The 18,501-nt window shown below is 39.6% G+C and overlaps 1 protein-coding gene across 4 annotated transcripts in view; it reads right to left on the minus strand.

The window, feature by feature from the left end:
* tanc1a (tetratricopeptide repeat, ankyrin repeat and coiled-coil containing 1a) overlaps positions 1-18,501 on the minus strand; it is a 138,299-nt gene that overhangs the window by 2,965 nt on the left and 116,833 nt on the right. For 2 of the 4 annotated variants that reach the window (XM_022675252.2, XM_022675254.2), the window contains 9 exons: positions 18,005-18,086; positions 17,742-17,875; positions 17,120-17,243; positions 14,541-14,716; positions 13,071-13,203; positions 5,801-5,830; positions 5,600-5,691; positions 3,408-3,554; positions 860-960 (listed from right to left, as the gene is read on the minus strand). In XM_022675252.2, coding sequence (XP_022530973.2) covers positions 860-960; positions 3,408-3,554; positions 5,600-5,691; positions 5,801-5,830; positions 13,071-13,203; positions 14,541-14,716; positions 17,120-17,243; positions 17,742-17,875; positions 18,005-18,086 — 1,019 coding nt within the window. Of the gene's footprint in view, positions 1-167; positions 587-859; positions 961-3,407; positions 3,555-5,599; positions 5,692-5,800; positions 5,831-13,070; positions 13,204-14,540; positions 14,717-17,119; positions 17,244-17,741; positions 17,876-18,004; positions 18,087-18,501 lie in introns of those variants that run through there. The other 2 variants (XM_049479060.1, XM_022675253.2) reach the window with 2 other exon arrangements.

Consider the following 18,501-nt stretch of genomic DNA (forward strand, 5'->3'; position numbering starts at 1 on the left):
GAAAATTCATGCATCTCATTTGAAGTACTAGAGCATATGCGTATTTGGGGGGGTGGGGGGGGTTTGTGTATGTTTTTCAGTACCATATTTCAAACTTGAGAGAGAAAAGTGACTCAAAAGTTATTTAGACTACTTAAGGACTGGGTGGGTAATGAAACAGTCGTTGTATTTACATTATGTTCTGATGAGGGGGTAATCTCTAATGTGTTGCTTTTTATTTAATTTTGTTAGCCAGTTAAGAAGTAGTTGTAGTTCTGGTAAAATGGGATTACTTGACCTGATTTCTTAAATATAAGCTGCAGTAGTTTGTATATTGACGTGTGTCAATTCTCAAAAATATGAACTGAATTGTCAAACATTTTGGAAACTAGTATTGTGTCCCATGACTTTTGTCAAGTTTTTTTTTAAGAGCACTAAACTAAAGAACACTGCACTGACCTGTGGGGTATGTGTGTTGGGGCCTCCTGCATTACTTTTCAGTTTTGACATGCAGCATCAGGATAGAATTATCTGTGCAAACAATCACTGCACTGTCCACTGTGGATGGTAATACTTTCTATGATGTATTCCTGGTAAACACATGACACTGTGGATGGAGGAGTGTTAAATAGACTTCAGTTTATCTCCACATGAAAATTCACATTGACGAGTACTGTCAAAGTGTTTAACCTCCCTCACCAGATAACACCTCACAACTTATACAGGTGTGGACATTCGCAAGTTATTCTCTGCAGTACCACTAATGATAAATGTACATACTGCTGTCCCGTGACTTTTGGCATGTCAGTGTATTAAGCCACATATGAAAAGGTCAGGTGAAAGAGCTTCAAATGTGAAGAGAACAGGTGGCGATTGTTACCTGCTGCTTCTCTTAGCACGAGCTCGAGCGTAAAACGCCTCATATGACTTGGGCTTCAGTTCCAGAGCTTTAGTGGCAAATTCCTCCGCCATGCCAAAGTCCTGCAGAGAGAGAGAGAAACACCGGATGAACACAGTGAGAGGGGAGGCAGTGAGTTAGAAGAGAGACAAAGGAAAGACGTGCATTAATCTGAACAAGAGACTTTCAGTAAGAACCTAAGAAAAATCTTTGCATATTTTAATAGTGCTGTCAATCATATAAAAAAATCTGTTGAATCAATACAGTATCCTGTAATCCCAAATAATCACACTTGTTCTTGTTATAATAATGTTAAGTATCTTAAAAGAATGAATATACTATTGGCAAAATAGATTGTATATTAGTCATGTCATAAATAACCCATAGGAATGTGTTGAGATTGAAATAATGGATTATAATGTTATTAGAATGTATTATTTTGCTTTGGATTTTCAGCAAGTCTCTATGAATCTCTCTTTCTTTAACTCTCTCTCTCTTTCTCTCTCTCTCTGCATGTCTGTCTGAATTAGTGATCAGCAGTGAGGCTTACTGGGATTCTGTCCTTGAGTAGGAGGTCAGAATTACAGTGAGGAACCATAACTGCCAGGGATAATGATGCAGTTTAAATGTTTAATGACTGCATATCATATTAAAGCGGCCATTATAACTCTTGCTGCATCCTTGCCAGCGGGTGCTGGAGGAAGCCAGTGTAATTAAGCAAACACACAGACACCTTTCTCTCTCTCTCTCTCTTTTTAACTCGTATATTAAACAGTCATATGAGCAGCTTTAAGCAAAACTCTTCTTAATAGTGGACCCAAGCCAAATAATTAACACTGAGATGATTATAAACTGTAGTTAATGCATTGCATATAACTGACCAAACACCTTATTAGGGTTCAGTCAGGATATTTTGACTGTGTCTTTGTTTCTACACACTATTAATCATTTATAACACTCCACTGCTGTGTCTGATCCACTCATACCAGCACAGCACACACTAACACACAGTCACTACAGTTCTAAGAATGATCCACCACCCAAGTAGTACCAGCTCTGTGGTGGTCTCTCCTGTGGGCTCCTGACCATTGAAGAACAGGGTGAAGGAAGAATTGAGTATGCATAAAGGGAAGCTGAATAAATGGACACTGAGTGTAGAAACAAAGGGGTTGTCTTAATATTCTGGCTGGACTGTGGATATGATGTGGTTTATTAACTTTTCCCCTTCTTCAGCACAGTGACAGTGAGGACACACTGCACTGCATAATTAAAATTATTCCTGCCCCAACATACCGGATCCAGCTCATGAAGGGTTTAATTATCAATCGATGGGTTAGATTAGGTGTGCTGAGCCAGCAAATACTTGAAATGTTCCAGTGCTCTGGGTGCTTAAAGCAGGAAAGATAAACAGTTTTGCACAGAGGTGGCTGATATACTAGTGCATCTCAAAAAAGTGGATATCATTGAAAAGTTACTTTATATGATTTTTTTTATTTTTATATGTATATATTGTTTTGTTCATATGTTTATGATTATGGATCATTCTTAGAACATTAAAAAACCCAAAAATCTGTGTTTTAGAATATTACCAATTGGTATTATTGGCAGTGTGCCAAGTCCTGCTGGAAAATGAAATTCACATCTCCATAGAAGTTGTCAGCAGAGGGAAGCATGAAGTGCTGTAAGATTTTGTGGGAAAACACTGCACTTTAGACTTTAGACTTGATACAACACAGTGGATCAACACCAGCAGATGACATGTCTCTCCAAACCATCACTGATCATCAGTAAATTTTACATTTCATTTGTAAATCAAGTGATCAGAGTCTGAAGGAAGAGTGGAGAGGCACACAGTCCAAACTGCTTGGGGTCCACAATCAGTGTGATCTATAATATTCTATAATATTCTAGTTTTCTGAGACACTGATTATCAACCAATAAACAATAAAAGAAAGAAATGTTTAAAATAGATCACTCTGTGTGTAATACATTTATATAATATATGAGTTTCACATTTTGAACTGAATTACTGAAATAAAGTTACTTCAATGATATTCACAATTTTTGAGATGCACTAGTACAATGTCCCATGACTTTGGGCGTGTCAGTCTAATCAAATATTGTTAGTATTTAGAAAACACAGATCAGTATTGACCAATGATGCATGTCTTAGTATAGACTTTGGGTATACATTATACATGTTATTACAGAAAATGTAAATAGCCCTTTTTAATTTGATGAGCTTCAGCATGTTTTGAATAAATCAAAGTATTTAAATAACAGTAGTATTTAATACAGTAATAACTAATGATTAAATATTACTGATACAGTATTTTTACCATATCTCCCATCCCTGAGTGGGACTACTGTTTTGCTGATGCACTGTAAATTGTAATACATGTAATGTATAAAATATACATGTTTTTGCCATATAATTTATTCCCACAGGTTTGTATGACTGGATATATATGAATATGAATATGTGTGTACATTGTGGCAGTACTATTTTTGGTAGTGTGAGGGTACTTGCATTAGTTTTGCGGCGGCAGCGGGACAGGTTGAGATACAGGGATACCCGCAGATCCCGAAAAGCCTTCAGGTCCTCCCCAAAGCCTTCTCTTGGAAATTTCCTCAGTGCATACTGGTACCTCTGAGCTGCCTCTTTCATCTTCCCTTTCTGAGAAGAGCAAGACAAAGACAAGACAAAGGCTTTTAGCTGGTGATTCTTCAGAGCTACCTAACATCAACCATGCATTATCATCTTTACACCAATCCTCACAGAACAACCCCTCTCAGCTTTGTCTTAGCCTCAGATACTCTGCCTACATGGCGACAGTTTAGTGATACTTTGGTGATTTTTGAAAATAGCATGTTTCATAGCATCTTTCAGCACAGTGATATACAGCTGACCAGTGAACCTTGGAATTACCTGGATTTCTGCATTTATTACTAATAAAATGTGGCCTGATTATTATCTTACAACTGTAGACAAACAATCTAAATAAACCAAAAGCACACAGTTCTACTGTTTATGTCTTTTTTAATTAAGAACATTGACTAAACATCTACAGTGCAGTCTAGGACAAGTAAGTGAACCCTTTTAATTACCTGTATTTTTTTTAAGTATTACTAATAAATTGTGGTCTGATTATTATATGTCACAATTATAGACAAGCAGTTAAAGTACACTAACATCACACAGACTATTCTGCTGACCATGTTTTTAATTAAGCACATTGAAACATCCACAGTGCAGGCTAGAAAAAGTAAGAAACACCCGTAAATCCCCCTTAAGCAGCAAATACTTCCAAATAAGTTTTACACAATGTTGAGAAGCTACATAGGAACATTTTTTTAGCCACTGTGTTTCATTCCATCAGTATTTTTTGATGCCTTTGGTCCACAGCCTTTTTTCAGGTCTTGCCACAATAACCTTCTGACAGATGTTAATACTGTATCAGGACTTGACCTCACATTCTGCATAAAATGTTGATAAACCACAATCTTTGGTGAAAACTAAACAAAATCTAACATTTGCCAGAAGACCCAATACCAAATTCCAACAGGTTTTCAGTAAATTTGCCACTTTTTTCTCTATTAAAAAACTAAATTAATTTCTGGTTTGCTTTTCAAAGAAAACACCCTTCATCAACAACCAGCTCAATACAGTGGTTTTCCACTGCAAAGCTATAGTTGCAATTATGGCCTGTTGATACTGCTTGTTAATTAAAGTAATACATTATTCTGTCTATTTGTACTAATTTGTCAAAACCAGAGACTGTAAAAAAAGACGCCGTTCCCATTCATTCAATGAAAATGAAGCCAAAATCTTCCGCCATGTTGGCAATCCTGAAACCCGAGTCTGCGCAGTAGAGACCAGAAGAGGGAGAAAGAATGTGTTGAGACAGCCCACTCATTTAAATAAACCCGCCCCTGAGGGCTGTCTCGCGGTCACAGGCTGCAGAGCAGAGCTGACGGTCTGTTATTGGTCCCGCCCACAACCAGCCCTTTTACAATAACCACACCTTTTTTGAATAGAGCTGAATAATGTTTTTAAAAACAAATTCTGTGGGGATATAAAAATTTAACAATATAAGCAGAGGTTACACTAGCTGTTGCATGTAAATAATAGAGGTAGAATTACAGTATATTGAAAGTTGAAAAAAACGTGATTGAAAGTTGTCTGTTTTGCCATTGAAACCTATGGGGATGGGTGGGGTTACACAGCCTTCTCAAACCGAACAGCAGGGGGCGCCCAACCTGTGGTGGCTTCACTTTTGAGAGACGATGCTCTGTCCAGCTATACACAGTCTATGGTCAAAACATGCTACCATAGTGTATATTTATAGATCAAGCTGCCTAAATAAATCTAAATAGCCATATATTTATCTATGAAGCAGTGACAGTACGAGCCACAACTGCTCTTTACAATCCTATTTTTTTTGCCAGTTTGGAAGACCAATTACCCAATTTTAGTCATTAGGACTACCCTTTACTAGTAATGCTCAAGAGACACTGCCTGGCCAAAAAAAATGTCACCACCTGGATTTAAGTAAGCAAATGATCTGGGGTTGCTGCAGTTGGTCAGGTCTAGGTTCAGCAACAGTATGTGCTGAAAGAATAAGTCAGCTGACCATCAATGGGTTTTTCTTCCCTAATGTCTACATTTTTACAGAAACAAAACCTAGCCACCATCCACACCAGCCTGGTGTGTAAGAGTACCTTATACAGCAGGTTGCCCTCTTCCATCAGCTTCTGCAGCAGGATAATGAGGATGTCGGGCTTGGACGTGGCCATGGCCCAGGCGGCGTTGCCTGTGGGAGAAAAAGAGCATAACAAGTCTATTAGCCTCCCATCCACCACCTCAACTTCCTCCCAGACCACCAAAAAGATTGGCTCAGAAGAGGTACCTAAAGCTTGTACCTGATCGATCATAGGGAGAGGTTCTGTAGCCTTTAGAAGCAGGACAGTGAAGCAGGAAAGAGAAGAGAAAGAGAGCAATAATGAGAGAGGAGTGAAGAAAGCACTCAGGACGAGATTTAACACACAGGTTCTATACAGACTTTATTTTTGTTGCCTTCAATTTCAGAACTGACTAAAAGCTAAAGCTGCTGGAGCCTCCTAATGCTGCAGACACGTCTAGTAGAGCTGTGTACTGGCAAGAACGTATGGTACAATATGCATCACAATCATACTGCAATATATAATAAACATAATATTTGTTTTTAATTATTAGTTCGATTGTATACATTAGACAGCGTCAGGCAGAGTTTCAATTAGTGTTGTGTTTAAACTAGATAGCAGTGTTGTAGCACTGCACATGGCCCTGTTTTGTTGTTGTCTTGTCTCTGGCCCAGCTCTGCCCTGTCATCAGTGCTCTGACCTGTGACTGTTTGTTACCCGCCCCCTTGTTATCTGTCCCAGGTGTTTCCAGTCTCCCAGCATATGTAGAGTTCTTTTGTTTCAGTGTTCTTTGCCTGGTATTCTGTGTGTTTTGTGGTTTCAGATCTGGAAGTGTTTGTTTGTTCTCCTCGTCAGTTCTGGGTTGTTCTGTTGTTTCTTGTTTTCTTAGTCATGTTAAATCAGTCTAGTTTTCATAGGCTTGTTATCTTTAGTCTTTGGTCTTGTAGTTTTCTTTGTTTTGTATATTTGGTTTTACGTTACTGCACCTACCTATGGCCACCCTCCCATGCCTTATCGTCCATGACATATATATTGTTGTTTTATTAAATAATAATATTAGGAAAACTGTCATAGTATCTATTTTAATATGCATTAAATCAGAGAAAATAAATGCTTTTTTTTTCTTTTTTTTGGCTTTTTATCCATTTGGAACATGCTGAGATTAAGGACAGTGCTGACCACAGTTGTACACAGACTAAACTTTGATTTTACAATAAAATACATTTTATTGTAGATGTCACCTCTCATTTACTCTTACTTGCTCCATCCCCTACAGACACAGTGACAATCAACAGTTAAGTTCTAGACTAACAATGACTAACAACTAACTTTTAAACATTATGTTCAGTATCTTAACATTGTCTATCTTAACATTTAATATATATAATAAAACAATAGCCCACAATATTTTCTGAAACTGCATGTTTTTGGGGATGAGCTAAAGAGAGGTCTAATGATTTCCATGACTATCACACAGAAGAACAGACTGTAAATTCACCACAACTGAACGAGAGAAAACTGAATGTAACTTTTGGAAAACTTTTTATTGGCAGCCTCTCTCTAACAGAAAACAAAGTGCTGGTTTTGGAAGAAAGCTTCAGTACTAAAAATGGAAACTGGGTCTTTTAAGCTGCCCTGTAATATTATTTGAGCAGAGGAGGAAAGGGGGAAGAAGTTGGATGAAGGTATGAACCATGTGGTATTAGAAGGAAAAAAAGCTACCCAACCTCTACTTTTCCTCCTGTGCAGCGGCTAACTGGAACACCCAGCTAATGCTAATTTAAAACACGAGCCAGCGCGGTTGTTTTTCGGTGGTTCAGTGGTCGGTGGACGCTGCTCTTGATTTCAGCCAGCATGAAAATCTTTGGAAAGTGAGGCTAGATTAGCTCCAGCTAGAGCAGAATGCACAATTTCCTTTTATTTTTTTCCCAACCCAGTGCTTAACACAGTCTCTTCTCTTACTGAAAGGACTTCTAAATCAGGGCAAGGAACTGTGGTGAGCAAGGCCTGGATACACTAAGGAGGTGTGACAAATCAATCTGTTGTTCAGATTCAAGGACATAAAAATAATGACAGCAGCCAATTCGATGCAACAAGCATGGGGTGCACCAAAGACAACCAACAGAAATTAAGTGATTGATCCAAATTCATTTTGATTGGCTTGTTTACAAATGAGCCCTTTCTTCAAATAATAATACACCAATCAAGCTGACATTATGACCACCTCATTGTCCATTGCATACTTTATTTGAGTCCTTTCACCCTGTTCTTCGGTGATCAGGACCCCAAAGGATAGACTACAACAGGACAGCTGTTTTTTGGGTGGTGGGTCATTCTTGGTGGTGTGTTGTGCTGAAACATGTGGACACAGCAGTGCTGCTGTTTTTAAACCCACATACTGTCCACTCTAAGCTAGCTGCCTCATTGCCGATGGCAAATCAGTCGCATCTCATCTGTTGCTGCTGTCCTTTAATGGTCCCAGGACACTGCCCTGCAGAACACTGTTGGTGCACTATTCTCAGTCCAGCAGTGACACTACTGGACACTATTCTGTTGCTCCTGTGGGGTCTTGACCTTAGAAGAACAGGGTAAAAGGAGGACAAAAAAGTATGCAGAGAAACAGAAGGAACAATGTGGTCTATATATATGAAACTACAAGGTGTCCTATATGGAAAATGGGATAGAAACAAGAAGGTGGACATAATGTTATGCTTGATCTTTGTATATCAATAATCTCTCTACTTAGCAGAGAAATGACTTACTAAACAATCAAGTTTATATAAAATACCGTACATTTAATGCAAAAAAGTAGTCAAAATGAGAAAAAAAAAAACTGATTTCTCCCCAATTTCATGAAATGGTTGAAATATGGTTATTTTGTTGAAAATGTTAAATTAAAATAGCAAGATTTTAGAGTGACTCACAAATGCCCTTTTGTAGAGACATCCTTTAGTAGCAAGCTAGGGTCATGTGCTTTGGTCACTTTGGTTGCAGTTTATTTCCATCTGACAGCAAACTCATGACCCCCAGATGCAGAGCTAACCACTGGCTCTACCACCTCTATATTTACTTCTATGAAAGATCTGAATATGTTTATAATCAGGGCAAGAACAGGAACATATGATTATTGATATGCTTTAGTAAAACCAGATGTGTACTCTGTTGTTCTGGGAAACTTGCTGTTCACCATGGTAGTGACATCATAGTTCGGTGAATACAGTTGTAATAGAAATTACACAATATGTAGTAAGCTGTGGATGAATTTCACAAGTGCAATCTGTAAATCTTTAGCAAGTAAATATAAGATTTGCGTGGTATAGTGGGAATTGTAGAGCACAAATCCCAAAATGACATAACTAATACCCTATGCTTTGTATAAAGCAATGCTAATTCTCTCATCAGTTGGTATTCGTAGAAAGTAACTGGAAACCACTGGCCCTACAGATGGCCCTGCATAAAATGCTCCTAATCACAGTAGCCTGCATTATCAAAGGTATCTTCACATGAGTGTAGATGATGCAAACACAACTCCTATGTTATGGATTTTAACAGTGACTTTGTCTACTGTTACAGCACTCTGTCCAGTATGTGCTTCTATAGTACTTTTAATGCATGTGGAATCTACTGGCACTTGCTGTTAGGTTACTGTAATTTGTTGGCTGTACTAGAATGACTTCAACCTCCCCTCAGAGAAACTACAGTCATCCTGTCTTGTTCCACTTCTGTCTTCTTTTTCTCTCTCCCTCAATCTGTCTGCTCCAACTCACAGAGCAGGAAACACTCTAGACCTTGTCTTTAGCAGACCTGCTCCAGCTCTGGATCTAACTGTGACTCCTCTAGATTTCTCTGACCATCACTTCCTATCCTTCACGCTCTCTCTTCCTGCTCTTCCTACAAACACAACCTCTTCAACTTCCACTACTCATCGCAATCTTCGTGCTATATCTTCCTCCTCTCTTGCCTCAACTATCTTGACCACTCTTCCGAATCCTGACTCCTTCTCTTCCCTCCCTCTGGAAACAGCTACCAACACCTTCCTCTCATCTATCACCTCTTCCATCAACACTCTCTCTCCTCTTACTTCAAGGCCAGCAAAATCCTCTCCAGCCACCCCATGGCTGTCGGATGTTCTACGTAACAACCGTAGAGAGCTAAGGCTAGCCGAGAGAAAGTGGAAAAAATCTCAACAATACTGAGACCTTTGCTCTTACCAATCTCTCCTATCCCGATTTTCAACAGAGGTAACTGCTGCAAAATCATCTTTCTACAAAAGGAAACTGGAAGAATCAGCATCTGACCCTCGCAAACTCTTCACCATCTTCTCATCTCTGCTAAACCCTCCCACTCCTCAACCTCCCACAACCCTCTCCCCGGATGATTTTGTCAACTTCTTTGAGGAGAAAGTAGCAAATATCCGCCAATCCTTTCCCCCTGCCTCTACCCTTCCCACCAAGCTCAAGATCTTCCACATTCTACTTCTCTGTCTCACTTCTCTCTGCTTTCCACAGATGAAATCCTTCATCTTCTACATTCTAACAATCCAACCACTTGCCCACTTGACCCTTTACCATCTTCCCTCTTTCAGACAATTGCTCCTGACCTCCTTCCGTTCATCACTCACATCATTAACACCTCTCTATCATCTGGTCATGTTCCATCAACTTTTAAGACTGCCAGAGTGGTTCCTATCTTGAAGAAACCAACTCTAGACAGCTTGGATGTTGGCAAATAGTCCTTGAGCGTGCTGTCTACAACCAACTTTTTCTCTTTCTCACTCAGAACAATCTTCAGGATCCAATCCAGTCTGGCTTCAAACCTGCACACTCTACTGAAACTGCCCTCATTGCAGTTACAGAGAAGCTTCATGCAGCAAAAGCTACCAACCTGTCATCTGTTCTGATTCTCCTTGATCTCTCTGCTGCTTTCGACACGGTCAACCACAGCATTCTCCTTTCCATCCTCACCAGCCTTGGAATCACTGGCTCTGCATGGCAGTGGTTTGCATCGTACCTGGAGGACCGTTCCTACCAGGTAACTTGGCAAGGGGCAACATCTGCCCCATGCAGACTCTCCACTGGGGTTCCACAAGGCTCGGTGCTTGGTCCTCTTCTTTTCTCACTCTATACTCGCTCTCTGGGTGAAATAATATCTTCTCATGGATTCTCATACCACTGCTATGCGGATGACACTCAACTAATCCTTTCTTTTCCTCCTTCCGACACTCGGTTTCATCCCGTATCTCAGCATGTCTCAGTGATGTCTCGATGTGGATGAGTTCTCATCACCTAAAACTCAACCCCAGCAAGACTGACCTTCTGTTCATCCCAGGAACTACGAGCCTTCACAACAATATCTCCATCTCTTTTGACAACTCACTGGTCACTCCATCGGCAGAAGCACGAAGCCTTGGTGTAGTAATGGATGACCAGTTATCATTCTCGAGCCATATTGCAAATCTGACTCGGTCATGCAGATTTCTCCTGTACAACATCCGAAGAATTCGACCGTTTCTGTCTCAGGAAGCCACTCAGGTGCTTGTGCAGTCTCTTGTCATCTCAAGACTTGACTACTGCAACTCTCTACTGGCTGGTCTTCCACTGAGAGCCACCAAACCACTACAATTAATTCAGAATGCTGCAGCACGACTCGTCTTCAGTCTTCCGAAGTTCAGTCATGTGACTCCTTTGCTGCGTTCCCTCCACTGGCTTCCTGTTGCCGCCCGCATCCGATTCAAAACCCTGACGCTGGCCTACAAGGCAAAAAACGGACCAGCTCCTTCATACTTGATGGCGATGGTCAAAGCCAGATCTGCACCAAGAGCTCTTAGAGCTTCCAGTACGGCTCGGCTTGAACCTCCATCACTCAAAACACACAGAAAACAGACATCCAGACTCTTCTCTGTGCTGGCACCAAGGTGTTGGAATGAACTTCCACTGGATGTCAGAACAGCAGAGTCACTCGCCGTCTTCAAACGTCGACTGAAGACACATCTTTTTAAAGAGTTCCTAAACTAAAAAAAAAAAAAAAAAAAAAAAAAAAAAAGGTTCCTAGGGTTCTAAACATGATTAAGTTCTATGTATATCTTGATCCTAGTCTACAAACTAGCTTTGGATATCTTAAGTAACTTTGAAGCACTGTTGTAAGTCGCTCTGGATAAGGGCGTCTGCTAAATACCGAAAATGTAAATGTAAATGTAATTGGTTGTATTTATCTATAAAAATATTCATTGCATGTCAATTATGTTATATTTTGGACCTTGTTTGGAAAAGATGAGATTTTAGCTCTATTTAATAAAAAAAGACTACCCTTCTACCATTTTTGAAAGTATCTGTCCACTCAGAGCTGAAAACAATTGTATGAGCATGCTAGGCTTGTAAGAACAGTATTTATCTTTTATTCATATGTGGAAATCTGAAATCTAATGCTATCTGTGAATAGACCTTGTACTTAGGTCTAGTAAGGATGTATGTCAGATTAAGTAAGAATTATGCATGATTTATGACACTAGTTTTCATTTAGCTCCATTTTGCCTGTGCACACAACAATACTGAAAACAGAGTTTTTGAAAATCACATCGGAGGTTTATTGTCAATGACAAAAACAACATTTTTATGTGGACAGGAGGTAAAAATGCATACAAGAAAGATCCATATATGTGTGGATGGGGCCTAAATTTATATGTTCCCTATGTAGGGAAAAAAATATTTATCTAAAAAAAAAAACAGTGTCTATATTAAAGTATCATATAGATGCATAGCTATTAACTGTAACATTCACTGAACCGGCTCCAACATTTATGTCATGTCATGTGACAATAATTTGATAATTACTCAATAAACCAACTTATCATCCACGTTTTTGAAAGTCATACATTTATACTTTCATTTTTTTTATATATATATTTTTATATTAAATTGCTTTTCTAATACCACTAGCCCTACAGGCATTAATGGAACCCTGCAGTGATGTCATGGCAGTTAATGAATCTGGCTGAAAGCATAACAGTAAGCATTAGTTTGAGGGGGTGTGGTTAGCAACTGCTGTTTACAGTAGAGACAGCCAATCAGTTCATATAAAGAAAAGGTGAAAGGTCTCCACCAGCAGTTTACACTCTATGACTTTGGGCTAGGAACTGAGTGCTATTTTGCTAAATAACTCTGAGCCTGCTGGAAGAAACTGTAGCTGTGACAGTCACATACATCACCAGTGTCCCACTTCTAGAGGTTCTAGTGGCTCGGCACAGCATGCTCAGGCACCAGTGAAAATCTGGCCTGGTTTTGTTGCATTTAGGACTCAGCAGAGGAACAGAGCGCTGCACTCTTGCGGCCGGAGAGAAAGACGGGGGGAGGGAAAGCAGAAAGATCCGGCCACGTTCTGGATTTAGAATGGCCAGGCCTCTCCTGAGGAGCTGATGCGAGTGTTCTAGATTATTTGCGAGGACGGCGCAGGGGGAAGGCCCGAGGGAGAGGCGCGCAAATGTGTGCCATGATGTTCCTGCAGAGCTACTCACCCAGCTTGGCGCCTTTCTTTAGCAGTGTGACCACCACCGAGGTGTTGCGGCTGCCGATGGCACGGTCCAGGGGCCTCATGCCGCTGTAGTCCATGTGCTCGATTACAGCGCCACGCTCCACCAGGTAATGCACCTGTAGCAGAGGAGATAAGCACTCAGTGTGTATCAGACACATACAGACTACGGTCTATATGCATGATTACAGCAGCGCAGTCTATCAGACAATGCAGTAAAATGCACCTGGGATACAAAAGGAGGCACACACAGAGACATTTATACGCTTAATTCAGGTTGCTCAATTATTGGAGAACAGGGCTTGAAGGACAGAAATGCTGAAATACAACACAATACTACACAGCTGGGCAATATGGCTTCAAATCAGAACTCTTTTCTGCTAAAACACTGTATTCCACTGAAGTGCTCCACCAAAAAAGGTCACACATTCTAATATTTTGGTGGACTGCCCTTAGCTTTGATTGCAGCAAACAATCACTGTGGCATTGTTTCAATAAGCTTCTGCAATGTCACAAGTTTTTTTTTATATTCAGTGTTGCATTTATTTTTCACCAAGATCTTGCTGATTAATGATGGTAGAGTTTGACCACTGCACAAAACCTCCTCCAGCACATCCCAAAGGTTCTCAATGAGGTTAAGGTCTGGACTCTGTGGTGAACAGTCCATGTGTGAAAATGGTGATCTCATGCTCCCTGAATCACTCTTTCACAATTCCAGCCCCATGAATCCTGTTATTGTCATCTGAGAATATGGCTGTGTTCATCAGGGAAGAAAAAATACATTGATGGAATAATCTGGTCTATATTCAGTATATTCAGGTAGTCAGCTGACCTCATTCTTTCAGCACACACTGTTGCTAAAACCTAGACCTGCAGACCAACTGCAGCATCAACCCCACATCATTTACTTAGTTAAATCCAGATGGTAAGTTTTTTTTGGGGCCAGCCAGTGTATAATCTCTATCTCATTTTGTTGTTTTACAAAACTAACTGGATAAACTATCATATCAAAACATCTGAATGGAATCAGAATCTGGTTAATGCTGGCCATTATAAGCATGATTTATAATTACATTATTTAAAGAAAAAAAATGACTTTTTGTTCACCTCTAAACATTCATGTTTCACCTCCCACTCCCACTTAACATCGTGTAAAAAACCTTCAGCAAGCTCAGAGACCCTATTTGACACTTAGAAATGCATAATGGTACACAAATAGCCTATGATTAATTTTAGACCTGTTTAAAGTGCTTCTTGGGTTCACTGTCACTTGCAGTTTTATCATCATTGGTCTCGATATGTCTTGGTCTAGACTACAACCAATGTGGGTTTCTGCGAGCTAATTAACTGGAACTGGTTTAAAAACATGCAATAGCTAGCATTGAAATAAAACATTGACTAGTATGATGTCCCACATATACAGCATATATTTGCATATAAACAGATTATAACTCACTATGTCAGCATCTCCATAGAAAGCAGCCAGATCCAGTGGAGTGCGTCCGTTTTTATCTGCGTGATCAATCTGAGCTCCTCTCTCCACCAGAAACTCCACCACACTCTTCTGGCCCTTCAGACATGCCCAACTCAGTGGAGTCAAGCCCTCCTTATCCACCGCTGTCAAATTTGCCCCTGCAGCACACACACACACACACACACAAACAAGAACCTTAGAAAATGCCTATGATCACTGTAAAATAGGAATGCAATTATGAATAAGAATAGGAATAATGAAATTAACCAAAACTAAAAATGGACAAAATAGCACATTTGGCAAAAGGCAGAACACCAAATATGTATATATGTATATATATATATATATATATATATATATATATATATATATATATATATATATATATATATATATATACATATATATATATATATACATATATACGTATATATATATATATATATATATATATATATATATATATATATATATATATATATATATATATATATATATAACATATATTCATATGTTTATGTAATTTACACAGAGAAACAAACAGATGCTAAAGTTACAGTTGTGGTCAAAAGTTTACATACACTTGTAAAAAAACATAATGTTATGGCTGTCTTGAGTTTTCAATAAGTTCTACAACTCTTATTTTTCTGTGATAGAGTGATCGGAACACATACATGTTTGTCACAAAAAACAGTCATAAAATTTGGTTCTTTCATAAATTTATTATGGGTCTGCTGAAAATGTCACCAAATCTGCTGGGTCAAAAATATACATACAGCAACAAAATTTGACAATTTTGGTGATGTAGCGAGTTGTGTCAATCAAATTAGCTTCATGTCATGGCCTCTTCACTTCTTGTAAGTGATTCTGATTGACTACAGCTGTTGACTTCTCATGAGCCCATTTAAATAGGGCTCATTTGACCCAGTGATTAGACTCAGCTACAAAAGCTACAATGGGAAAGTCAAAGGAACTCAGTGTGGATCTGAAAAAGCGAATTATTGACTTGAACAAGTCAGGGAAGTCACTTGGAGCCATTTCAAAGCAGCTACAGGTCCCAAGAGCAACTGTGCAGACAATTATATGCAAATATAAAGTGCATGGAACAGTTGTGTCACTGCCACGATCAGGAAGAAAACGCAAGCTATCACATGCTGCCGAGAGGAGATTGGTCAGGATGGTCAAGAGTCAACCAAGAATCACCAAGAAGCAGGTCTGCAAGGATTTGGAAGCTGATGGAACACAGGTGTCAGTCCCCACAGTCAAGCGTGTTTTACATCGCCATGGACTGAGAGGCTGCCGTGCAAGAAAGAAGCCCTTGCTCCAGAAAAGGCACCTTAAGACTCGGCTGAAGTTTTCTGCTGATCACATGGACAAAGATAAAACCTTCTGGAGGAAAGTTCTCTGGTCAGACGAAACAAAAATTGAGCTGTTTGGCCACAACACCCAGCAATATGTTTGGAGGAGAAAAGGTGAGGCCTTTAATCCCAGGAACACCATGCCTACTGTCAAGCATGGTGGTGGTAGTATTATGCTCTGGGGATGTTTTGCTGCCAGTGGAACTGGTTCTTTGCAGAAAGTAAATGGGATAATGAAGAAGGAGGATTACCTCCAAATTCTGCAGGAAAACTTAAAACCATCAGCCCGAAGGTTGGGTCTTGGGCGCAGTTGGGTGTTCCAACAAGACAATGACCCAAAACACACATCAAAAGTGGTAAAGGAATGGCTAAACCAGGCTAGAATTAAGGTTTTAGAATGGCCTTCCCAAAGTCCTGACTTAAACCCCATTGAGAACATGTGGACAGTGCTAAAGAAACGGGTTCATGCAAGAAAACCATCACATTTAGCTGAACTGCACCAATTCTGTCAAGAAGAGTGGTCAAACATTCGACCTGAAGCTTGCCAGGAGCTTGTGGATGGCTACCAAAAGCGCCTAGTTGCCGTGAAAATGGCCAAGGGACATGTAACCAAATACTAATGTTGCTGTATGTATATTTTTGACCCAGCAGATTTGGTGACATTTTCAGCAGACCCATAATAAATTTATGAAAGAACCAAATTTTATGACTGTTTTTTGTGACAAACATGTATGTGTTCCGATCACTCTATCACAGAAAAATAAGAGTTGTAGAACTTATTGAAAACTCAAGACAGCCATAACATTATGTTTTTTTACAAGTGTATGTAAACTTTTGACCACAACTGTAGCTGGAAAACAGCCAGTGTGTGAAGAGGTAGTAAACTCATACTGAGTGTGATAATTGATGCTAAATACTTTATTTACTTTAATTTTTGCGAGTAGAGCATAAACATTTTTGTCTGTCCCTGCTCTGATGGAAGGAGGGGGGAGTACACCACTGCTGAACAAATCCTAACATTACTTAAACAAACAAGTCATTGAAATAAATTATTTAGTCTTTTCTTTAACACCATTTAAAATTTTATTTTCGGTTGCCAAATATTTGGTGTATCCCTACTGTAAAAAGGATTCAAATTCAGGTATGTAGACCCTCGGGTGTCTAGAAGATCAGAGAAAGCTCCACATTGGACAGATGACTTACCCTGTGAGAGTAGGTAGTCCACAGTGGTCAGGTGACCCTCGCTGGCTGCTACCATCAACAGAGAGCGGTTATGTTTGTCGCAGGTATTTACCTCAGCACCATGCTGCAGCAGGAGCTCTACTACCTGAAAGAGAAGAGAGAGGAGAGAAACAGGTATGAAAAGGGTCTGTTATAAATTAGTAGGCATGAAATATTTGGCAACCCAAAGAATTGTCTTAAAATGGCAAAAAGGACATTTGGTGTTCGTCCAAAATATTGCATTCGTATTGCGATGTTTCCTCTAACAGTATTGTTTCTTACAGCAGCAGTGGCACGTTACTGGATTTTAAGACACAAAACAGAGGCAAAAACAAGTCAGAGTTAGCTAAAAATATTCATATAAAACTAAAAACAGAAGGCTCCCAATAGCCACAGGGCCACATGTAGACTAAGCTCACACAGAGATTTTAGTCTGTCATCAACTCAGAAAGAAATCCAGCTCAAAAAAATTTCAAAATTGTTTTCATTTTTTGTTTCATGTTTTTGCCCAAATAATTTTTTTTGGTGCATCACTAATTAAAAAAAAAAAAAGAAAAAGAAAAAAATGTTTGTACAAAAAAAAAACGGTGTAATCAAATCCCACCTGTGTGTGCCCGTGCCTCACAGCACTGAAAATGGGGGCCACGCTCCTGCGGTTTGGTTGTGTAACAGTGGCGCCCTGTTCTAGAAGAAACACACAAGCCTCCTGCTTGCCCCGCCCAGCAGCAGCAGTCAGAGCTAAAAAGAACATAATGGAGAAAAACGACTCTTAAGTGGGTTATCACTCTTTTCACACAGTTCATAGATTATCTCTTAAATATCGTATAAATCTAGGACAATATTCCAGTGTGCCAGTGTAAAACTCACCAGTCTCGCCCCACAGAGTGTCATGGCCATCAATCTGCACCGTGAGCTCGTCTTTATTCAGAGCCAGCAGGCTCTTCAACACCTGAGAATGAATAAGACAAAACAAATGAATCTGACTGCATTTGAAAAACAGCAGAGGTCAGAGTCAGATCTTAGACTATTTGGCAAATGTTGGGTTTACATGTCCCAGATATTAGCCAGGCTTGGGTTTACAATTTAGATCATGAGCACGATTATAACATTACACTGAAATGCATAAAACATGGGATAACACATCCACACCTGTATAAGTTGGTGTTATCTTGTGAAACCTGATAAAATGTGCTAGACAGATGGGATGTTCCATTTAGACATTGACTATTATTTGATCCAGAGTATCACATGTGTAGCAAATAATTCATATAATTCATGGAAGGCATTATTACCACCCACAGCGCAGTGGGGGGTAATGATGGTGGTGAGCATCTGAACAGAATTGTCTGGGCGAACAAATAGGC

The sequence above is a fragment of the Astyanax mexicanus genome, chromosome 5 (genome assembly GCF_023375975.1).
Source record: "Astyanax mexicanus isolate ESR-SI-001 chromosome 5, AstMex3_surface, whole genome shotgun sequence".
NCBI lineage: Eukaryota > Metazoa > Chordata > Actinopteri > Characiformes > Acestrorhamphidae > Astyanax > Astyanax mexicanus.